At 35.1% G+C, this 9,718-nt stretch overlaps 2 protein-coding genes across 2 annotated transcripts; one reads left to right on the top strand and one right to left on the bottom strand.

The window, feature by feature from the left end:
* The first annotated feature begins 1,268 nt into the window (after positions 1-1,268).
* On the top strand, positions 1,269-2,715 carry LOC129801427 (prefoldin subunit 3). Its single transcript, XM_055846450.1, has 2 exons — positions 1,269-1,960; positions 2,055-2,715. Exons 1-2 carry the CDS (start codon positions 1,886-1,888, stop codon positions 2,556-2,558), a joined length of 579 nt encoding a protein of 192 aa, XP_055702425.1. The 5' UTR covers positions 1,269-1,885; the 3' UTR covers positions 2,559-2,715.
* Positions 2,716-6,807: 4,092 nt separating this feature from the next.
* On the bottom strand, positions 6,808-8,473 carry LOC129801411 (c-Myc-binding protein homolog). Its single transcript, XM_055846392.1, has 2 exons — positions 8,322-8,473; positions 6,808-8,156 (listed from the first exon to the last, which is right to left on the bottom strand). Exons 1-2 carry the CDS (start codon positions 8,331-8,333, stop codon positions 7,488-7,490), a joined length of 681 nt encoding a protein of 226 aa, XP_055702367.1. The 5' UTR covers positions 8,334-8,473; the 3' UTR covers positions 6,808-7,487.
* Between the last annotated feature and the right edge of the window lie 1,245 nt (positions 8,474-9,718).

Here is a 9,718-nt window from a genome sequence, read left to right as displayed (position 1 = left end):
TTGATGATTTTTCACTAATACATGGATAATTGTTAGATGAAAAAGTACTATTGATATTCCATGCAATATTACCATTCGGATGAGCAATTTGTCAAATAGATTTTTTCAGGATGTTTGCATCAATTTTGCTACAATTACATAAATGTCATAAAAAAGTCGGCTAAAGCCTTTTTCTTTAGGTTTAAGTGACATATTTAGCATCGGAGGGCTTCAGTGTATCAAGCGAAACAATATTTGGTATCTCCAAATTTCGTCTGGAAAACTGGTGGCAATTAGTACCCCAAAAATTGCTATATCTTCCCAGGCCGGGGCACGTGTAGCCAATGTGTCATACTTTTTTCATTATCCTCTCTAGAAAAAGTCAAGGATTTTAGAGCTTTGAACTACACTGTTTCATATAGCCAATATCCTAATGCTACATATGAAACATAAAAATATTAGACAAACCTTATCATTTTTTCACAAATCATGCTTGAAAAAAAAGCTTCATTTGCTGGCTAAAAGTACCCCGGTCTCCCCTACATTAAATCTATAGAAAACTAGGAAAGATTTAAAAAAAAAACAGGATTTTGGTGAATTTTAGACAAAACGGACTCATAGGTCTCATTAGCTTAATTTTTTTTTTTTGGAGTATATTAACTTTTTAGATTGAGAATAATGTCCCCAAAAGAAATGTTCCTGAATAATAAGCTTTTTTTGTGGAAATACCAATAGAGATAAGTATTCTTTTATAATAATAATATTTATAGGTTATCTGATAGAGTGAGTGAACTGACACGCATATTTGACGGGTGCTAGAGCGAGTTGATTTCCAGATGAATTAGGGCAGAGGTATTGATATAAAGCTGGAGAGAGTGCCCATTGTCCGGGGCTGAGAGATGAGAGATACATTGATATAGAATAGCCATCCAATCTAGTGTGATTTAACCCTTTAAAGACGATTGGGTCACCGGTGACCCAAAAATGAAATTTTTCCTACAGCCTTCTAAAGCTATGTTTCGGTATAAAAAGTCAGAAAAAGTGATTTTTCAGACACTCAATTTTTGACCATGTCGTCCTTAAAGGGTTAAGGAGATATCAATGTATGACCGGCTAGTAGCTATGCGGGAAGTGATCAGCTGGTTCAGGACAGAACGCGTGGTACTATGTATTCAGCTGATCAAATTATTTTCCAACACTGGGTGCGGTTCGACCATAGATCCAGTATTCTATCTACTAAGCCACAAGATCCCCATGAAAATGTTATTTGAAATATTTTAATCTAATTTTGATAAGTTTAGTGGATTTCGTAAACTTTAAATCCTTAAATTTTCTTACAGAAAGACATCAAGAATACTTCTTGGAGAAACTCAAGGGAATTGTATCAAAAATTGAATGCAAATTGCTCTTTTAGTGAGTCTCAAAAGTTTTTCTGGCTTTGTGAAGTTTGTTTGAAAAAAAAAAATCAAAATATTGGTGCTGATTTTATTTAATTATTTTATGGCCAGAATCTGGCCGCCAGATGTGAAAAGCTTAAAGATTCTCTAAAATTTCTTCTAATAAGATAACATTGCAGCTTTCTTTGAGAAAAGTTGACCAAAAGCTTCCGCAAATTCCTTCCCAAAAAACTATTTTAAATTTTTTATTATTAAATTTTGTGCGGGATATCGGCCCATCACCCCGCTCATCATGCCCCTTCCCATTTTCTTGCCACGCCCCGTCTTTATGCTATGATATCTTTTACAAATATTGACATATTTTTACAGGACTGTATCTGCCTTAAAAAAGCGATTTGTCGGTATCTTTCGATCTCTTTTTGACATGCTTTGCTCGTGAAGAAAATTTTCTGGACAATCTGTTTGAATTTTGGTGTTTTTCTCCAGTTATATATCAATAGTGTGGGAAGATGACTACCGTAGAGATGCCCAAACTGCCTGAGAGTCAGAAGACCTACGCAGGAATCCCAGAAGCTGTCTTTGTTGTAAGAAAATAATCCTAACCTCAATTTGTCTAGGTGAGAAATATTTGTGAAAATCACTGAATTTCTCTCCTTTTTGGGGGCATAAAATTTTCAGGAGGATGTGGACACATTTATGGCCCAACCGGAGAATGACAACAACAGCGATCGGGTTCTCCGGAAATTGGATGAGCAGCATGGCAAGTACAAATTCATGGAGCTCAACATTGCCACAAAAAGACGGAAGCTCAAGCAGCAGATTCCTGATCTGGCCAAATCCCTCGAGATGATTAACATCCTGAGAAATCAGGCGGATGACATGGAGACACAATTCCTTCTCAGTGAGCAGGTCTTTGTCAAGACTACAATTTCACCCACAAAGACTGTTTGTCTGTGGCTGGGGGCCAATGTGATGCTGGAGTATCCACTGGATGAGGCTGAGGAACTGCTGAAGCAGAATATGGATTCGGCCATTGTAAACCTCAAGTGCTTGGAGCACGATCAGGACTTTCTCCGGGATCAATTGACCACCACAGAGGTGAATATGGCTAGGGTCTACAATTGGGATTTGAAGAAGAGGCAAGCAGCCAAAGCAGCCAGCACAACTCCGGCCAGTTCGTAATTCCCTCCCCAGAAACCTCCCGTCACCCAAACAATTCACTTCACGCGCCTCCCCCAAAGTCATGTCTTGTTGCAGAATACTTACATTTATATTTTAACGCTTCCCCACAGAGCTTCTGAATAAAAACCTTTTAATAATCCAAAAGACCGGATCAGCATTTTTTGTGTGTTTTTTTTTCTAATAAGGCGAAACTCGAAATAAAAAAAAATCAGGTGCAGTCTCCCACGAAAGAGACCAAACAGACTTGACCTAGGCTGACTTATGCCCTAGACACACTTACGACTTAAGCCGAGAGATGGCTTAACGAAATTATAATCAAGATTCCATCAGTTTCTGACTGATCCGTCTTCAGCTTAAGCCGAGAAACGGCTTAGTTAATGGGAAAGTGATTGGGATTTAGTCAAATCATTATTTTGATTATAATTACGTTAAGCCTTTTCTCGGTTTAAGTCGTATGTGTATCTAGGGTATTACGGCTAAAGCTGAGAGACGGCTAAGTAGGAAACTCATTGAAATGTAGTTTAATAATTATTTTGATTATAATTTCATTAAGCAGTCTTCTACTTAAGCCGTAATACGGGCTTCAGACCTAAGGCTTAGCTATATGGCTTAACTTCTCTAATTCCTTATCCATCAAAATTTGTACATAAATAATGCAAATTTCGTTTAATAATTCTCAAATTGTAGGGTGGAATCACCAGTTCTCGCCAGTGCCCCACTTCTCGCCACTTACATTGAAATCGCTATTTTTCGCAATTTATGAAATAAATGAGTCGCAATTTTTTTGTATTGTTTCTGCTTCTACGCATAGAATCGAAAAATAATAATTATTCGTTTTAGATTCACGATTTTGATCGCTTTTTAGAGCAATATTTTAAGCAAGTGCATCGAATCCAACATCTCTTACCAAATGTACTTAAGTGTCGTCAAATTTTCATCAGGCCAAAAATACCTATTTGGGTAAATAATTTGTCTATTGAATATTTAATTGCACTTGTGGAATACATAAAATTTGTATTTAGTCAATTAATATTTCATTTTATATTATTTTTGTATAAAAATGAGGCATGGCGGAAAGTGGTAATATTCTAAAATTGATTAACCACCTGTCGCCATAGCTTTTCAATAGGCGACGCTAACTTCACTTCGTACATTCTCAGTTGTCAAATCTGCATTGTTTACTTTCTGCAAAAGCCCCATAATTTGATTTCTCAAATAAAAGTGAAGAAAAATCATTTAAAGAGAAATGGTGAATGTATTCTTTTCATAGAATTGCCTAAAATAACCGAGTGTGGTTCTTTTCAAGTGGGTGGCGAGAAGTGGTTACAAATTTTACAAAACTGGCGAAAAGTGGTAAAAAGTGGCGACGAAATGGTTATTTTTGCATTATTAATAAAAAATCAGTTTTTTAAGTAGTCCAGCGTTATGTTCTAGGATTATTGTTTTCACGTATCTAGAGCCAATACATCTAAGTAACTTTGTGTCAAATTTGACTTATCTTGTAACAAGGATTCAAAAGTTATGATTAAATGAATTTAATTTTTTCCTAAACATGGCGATAGCCGGTTATTCCACCCTATGTAACATATTATCGTTATTAATAAGGAAAATTGGATGAGAAATGCATGAAAGTGTCTGAAAATCTTTAAAGTCGATTATCTCGGAAACTATGAGGGATAGAGGCCTCAAACTTTACATCCATCTAGAGCCTCTTTTAGACTTGATATGTACAAAATTTCACTTGAAAATGAAAAGAATTGGATAAGAAATGCATAAATTATTCTTTGGAATAATTAACCTCGCGAGCGGAAGAGGGTGCTTATCCTTAGATTTGTTGGTGCCGCGCGCTCCTCGTGCCCCACATGAGCCTTTTTTCTTCTTCTTTTTTTTTCTAAAATTTAAAACTTCTTAAATTTTATGAAGCTAAGCTAATTGTATAAAGGACAGATTGTCCTATTCTTTATCAATAAATTGAATTGAATTGAATTGAATAAGTGTCTGAAAATCTTTGAAGTCGATTATCTCGGAAACTATGAGAGATAGAGGCCTCAACTTTAACATTCATTGAGAACCTCTGTCAGCGACCCGAGAAAATCGCGCCCCGCGAAAATCCGCGAAACAATTCGCGCCCGAAAATTTGCGAAAAAAATACGCGCACCACGAAAATCCGCGAAAAATTACGCGCCCCGTGAGAATCCGCGACAAAATTCGCGCCCCGCGAAAATTCGTGAAACTACAACATTTTCTGGACTACAAAATAAACATAAAAAATTCAAAATCGCATACCTAGATTTCGAGATAAACTACAAAACGTGATTTTTAACAGGTTTTTCAAAAAACTAATAGCACAGAAATCGTCGTACGCGCGCATAGATATATTTTTTTTAAAAAAATATGAAGATATCTCTATCCAAACCAAAGATATTGCGTACTACGGACGGTCGGACGGCAGCCGGACCCGAAATTGCCGGCTTATGATTTTCGGCATCAGGATGTTCAAAACATATACCCTGCGAATTTCAGCTCGATCGGAGCACTTTGAGAAAATCCGAGGATTACAATAGGTGTGACTAGAAGGAATCACACCTAAAAATTAGAGCTGTTAAGGCATATGGCTATGCCTTAGGTCTGACGCCCGTATAAGTCAGTATTCAAAATTTTTAATTTTGACTAAGTTTTCACCTTAAAATTTCAATTTTTTATTTCAGCAAATGAGGGTAGGGTAAATTAAGCTACTTCAAAACCTGCTCCAAAAGGAAATTTTTCGCTATTCCAAATGGAAACATCATTGTTTTCACGATATATACAGTACTAAATTATTATATTTATTTATTTTCTACACCATAGTTTCATTTTTTAGTTAATTTTGCTCCAAATAAAGCGAAAATCCATTCATATTCACAAATTTTAATTTGTTAATTTCTCAGAAAAATTAAAGTGTACCTTTTCACCATTGAATTTTTCATCGATCGACCAGGTTTTCCAATAAATTGACTGTTGTTTATTCGTTTTGTTTAACATTTATGTCATATTTCTGGCTAATTTTAGTTAAATTAAGTGCTAACCTTTATTGCTAACGATACGTGAAGTTTTCAAATGAAATAATTATCTATTTCGTGAACAAAAAGGGGTTTTCTGAATTGTCTGCAAATTCTTCAATAGGAAACCCCGGAAATATATTTTTTTTGGAGAGATTTTCTTATTGTTTTAGATGGGAAAGGAGAAAAGACCAGGAATAAGAACAAATCCTGCACTCAAGAGCAACTCAACAAGGTTTTGGAAGCCTTTCGTCGCGGTTTCACTTACACTGTTTGTCTCCAATTAGAAACTTTCACTTGTCTCCATTTGGATTAATTTGTTTCCAATAGAGGTATTTTACACTCGCGTATTTTTATTGTTATAAGATGTTTTCAAATTATATTTAAAGAATTTTCACTAAACAGTAACATTCTAGAAGAGTCAAGGAGCAAATTTATGTAAATCTCTTCAGAAAAAAATATGAACTTAATGTGTTGAATCTTCTGTCAAAGGTAAAGCGTTTGGAAATGGTTTTGAATTAGGACTTTTACCCTAGTTAAATTTTTCAAAAAAAGTCTTTGATAAAAAATTAGAGCTGTTAAGGCATATGACTAAGCCTTAGGTCTGAAGCCCGTATAAGTCAGTATTCAAAAATTTTAATTTTGAATAAGTTTTCAACTTAAAATTTCAATTTTTTTATCTCAGAAAATGGGGTTAAGATTTATTAAAAAAAATATTTAAAAGTCAAAGCAATGAGTGGGATTGATCATTTTGATTTAACACTGAGATAAATCCGAAAGAGTTAAAATAACATTCCGGAAATGTTAATTTTACCCTGCATTATTGATCCAAAATCGGTGTAAATATTACCCTTTTTCGGTGTATTAGGGGTTAAAGGTACCCTTCATCATGATAATTTTACCCTTAATAAGGTGTAAAATGAACATTAAAAAAGTGTTGATATATTTTTACAACTAAAGTGTTAAATTTCTGAGGAAAAAATGTTAATCGTACCCATTTTTTCTCAGTGAAGGTCACTATCCCTTACCGTTTAACCTCTGGGTGTGATGTCATCTTTCAAAATAAGTAAAATTTTCAAAAAAAAGTTAATGTGTTTTTGAGCAACGAAAAAAAAACTTAAAATGAAGTAAGTTCATGGACTTAGAGCACTATGCGAATTTCCTTGTGCTTCTCCTTTGAGATCGTTGGCTTATTAAGCAAAAGTCATGTATAGGACGCTTATTGTGTTCTTTATTTCATGTGTTATTCCATAAATTTTCTTTCACATTGTTCTGAAGAAGGCACAAATTTATAAAACTTCAGTATTTTGTGCTTTTCTCTACAAGTCTGCTATTTTTTTTTTATGAGAAGTGGAGGATGGGAATTCAGTGTTCAAATACTACAAGGACATTTGACATTGTTTCAAGTTCATAAATCTATCTCTAAACCACCTCACAATATTCGACTAGTTTTTTTTTCTTTGCCAAAAATTGTCTAAATCTTTTTGTAATATATTAATTTTTTTAAGGTGATTTATTTTGCAATATATTTCTCTTTTGATAGTGTTTAAATTTTTGATATGGAATGTTCATTCCGTTGTGAGAACGAATTCTCACTGAGCAATTATTAATAGAAATTTTGTTTAATTCAAAAAAAAAATGAGCGTCTTTTATTGCTCTTTGCGTTACCTTTCGTTTTGTATATTAGAACTTCAAAAATCAATAAAATAAAAATACTTAAGAGAGAAATTTTTGTTCCTTTTCTCAAAGGGAAAAGGTCAAGTAACTGAGTGTACTTAAAACTAAAAAAAAAAAATAAGGAGAGGAGGAAAAGTCTTTAAATGGCTTCTTACGTAGCAAATTATCACGGAAATAATTCACAACTTTTTTTTTTTGAGGATGGCAAACCTGTCTATGCCTTGTCGGCTTCTGCTGGTTCTTTGGGCGAAGCGGTTTCCTCTGCTGGAGCATCCTTGGGTGCTTCTGGTGGACTTGCCGGAGTATCTTCTTTTGCTGACTCCGCGGTTTCCTCCACGCTATCAGATTTCATTGGCTCGGCGGTCGGTTTTTCTGCTGGCTCATCAGTTTTTGGCTCAGTCAGATTTTCAGCCACTGCTTCTTCTGTCTTTCCCTCCTCTACAGTCTCCACGGGTGCCTGTTCCTGCCGTGGAGATGACACAGTCTCCTGCCTTGGAGAAGCCACTGGTTCCTCCCTCGGGGAAGCCACCGGTTCCTCCCTTGAAGAAGCCACCGGTTCCTCTCGCGGAGAAGATACCGGTTCTTCTGACGCTGAAGGTGCCACCTCATCCACAGCAGCTGCTCCTGCCTCTTTCAATTCACGAATCTGCCTCTTGAGATCCTCAATCTCCTTGCGACTCTCTTCGAGTTGGGTCCTCAGGGACGCAATCAAGTCATTCTCATAGACGGCATCACCCAAATTCTTCCGGATAAAATCAATGGCATCGTCCTTGTTGTCGTTCTCGTACTGGAGCATCAACTTGCACAACACCTTCGTGAGTGTCTCCATAACGCCGTTGCGCTCCAAATACTTGCGATACTCATCGCGCCTCGAGTCAATCGGCTGTATAAATAAAACATTATGGAAAATCGATATCAAATTTACATGCACAGCATAATTTTCAAGAGCACAATTGCGTCAGTCCCCGGAATTTCATGAGAAAAAGGTTAGGTGTGAGGGAAAATCGATATAATCGCCAATATTCAAGAAATTTCACAAAACCTTCACCTTGTATGCCATCGTTGATGATTTTTCTTGCTGATAACGGTCTTTTTTGCTGCAGAATTGCGTACAATTTATTCCAAAAAGGATTTACTGTTGGGAGAGTCACCGACAAACTACCAAAAATGATGCGAGAATTTCCGAAGTGAATCGAAGAAGCTCCGTTTTGGGTCATTTTTGAAAAACACCCAAACTACAGCGCCATCTGTCAAAGAAAACTGGAATGAGATTCTTTTAAGAATCAAATTTGAAACCGATAAGAAAATTAAAAAAAAACAGCTTATCAGAAATCTCATTTTCGTTAATTAAATTAAATGCTCAATGAAGTTTTGAACTTTTGATGAGTAGAAAAATGTAAACTTCTGCAAAAAAGTGGTAATTTGTAATAATTACATTGCATCTAAAAATAATACTTTTATTGCTTTGAAGTTCTGAATTTGAGATCAAATTCTCGTTTTCTACCCAAAAAATTGCAGAGAAAAATAACTAGGAGAATGCTTTCAGGCTTCGCACAAGTAATTCTTGTTAGTAAAATGGATTAAGGGGGTAAGCGGGTTGAAGGCTTCAAAAAATCAATTTGTTTTATTTGCTTATTAAATAGGATAATAAGTGAAGAACATTTTCTGAAAATCTCAAGTCAATCGGAGTAAAACTCTCGGAGGTATATAGAGCAGTTTTAGTTATGCATTTTGCCCGCGCGCGCATATTGTTGTAAAACTTTAACCCTTTAACGACGAGACAGTTTTTAGGGACTGAAAATCAACAATAAAAATTAAACTGAGAAACATAATCAATGATAAATCTTACATCTAACCTTGGAAAGTCCAACAGAGTCTGATTCGGTGTATTTTGTGCTTCTATGACCATTAGGGACAAAAATAGCCCAAAAATTTAAGTAATTTTTCTGACAATACCAATGAAAAATATTTTTCGCTTTAATGAAAAATATTATGTGTGAGTTTTGTAGTTTTTATTGCCAAAAGGGTTTTGCTTAAAAAAAATTGGAACTATAAAAAATAAATAAAATCAATTATGAATTTGAGAATTTAAAAAATCGCCATTTTTGAGCTTAAATTTTACTATATAGCAAATGGCTGGAGACTTAAAAAAAATATCCTAGATTCCTGCAACCTTCTATTTTGCAATTACATACAAACATAAGGAAAAAATAACTCTAAGTAGTCAGGAAAAATTATTTTCTTTATGGGACACCGGTGTACCAATCGTCCTTAACTCTTTCGTCTCTTTTGGGACTCTAGTACCCAAAGAAGCATATGAATATTCAATGAAAAACCATGTTTTTTAATTATTCAGAACTGATAAAAATCCGATTCTTGTGGATGATTACATACTATAAGAATGTCCAAATGTGAGATATTTTTTTGTAGGACCTCAATTAATTC

The sequence above is a fragment of the Phlebotomus papatasi genome, chromosome 1, assembly GCF_024763615.1.
Source record: "Phlebotomus papatasi isolate M1 chromosome 1, Ppap_2.1, whole genome shotgun sequence".
Lineage (NCBI taxonomy): Eukaryota > Metazoa > Arthropoda > Insecta > Diptera > Psychodidae > Phlebotomus > Phlebotomus papatasi.
Note: the sequence above shows the minus strand (reverse complement) of the source record. Positions and strands in the feature narration are given on the sequence as shown.

Coding starts and splice junctions, on each gene's coding strand:
- LOC129801427 (XM_055846450.1), top strand. CDS start 1,886: ATGACTACCGTAGAGATGCCCAAACTGCCTGAGAGTCAGAAGACCTAC. Junction 1,961..2,054: donor TCCCAGAAGCTGTCTTTGTT/GTAAGAAAATAA, acceptor TAAAATTTTCAG/GAGGATGTGGACACATTTAT.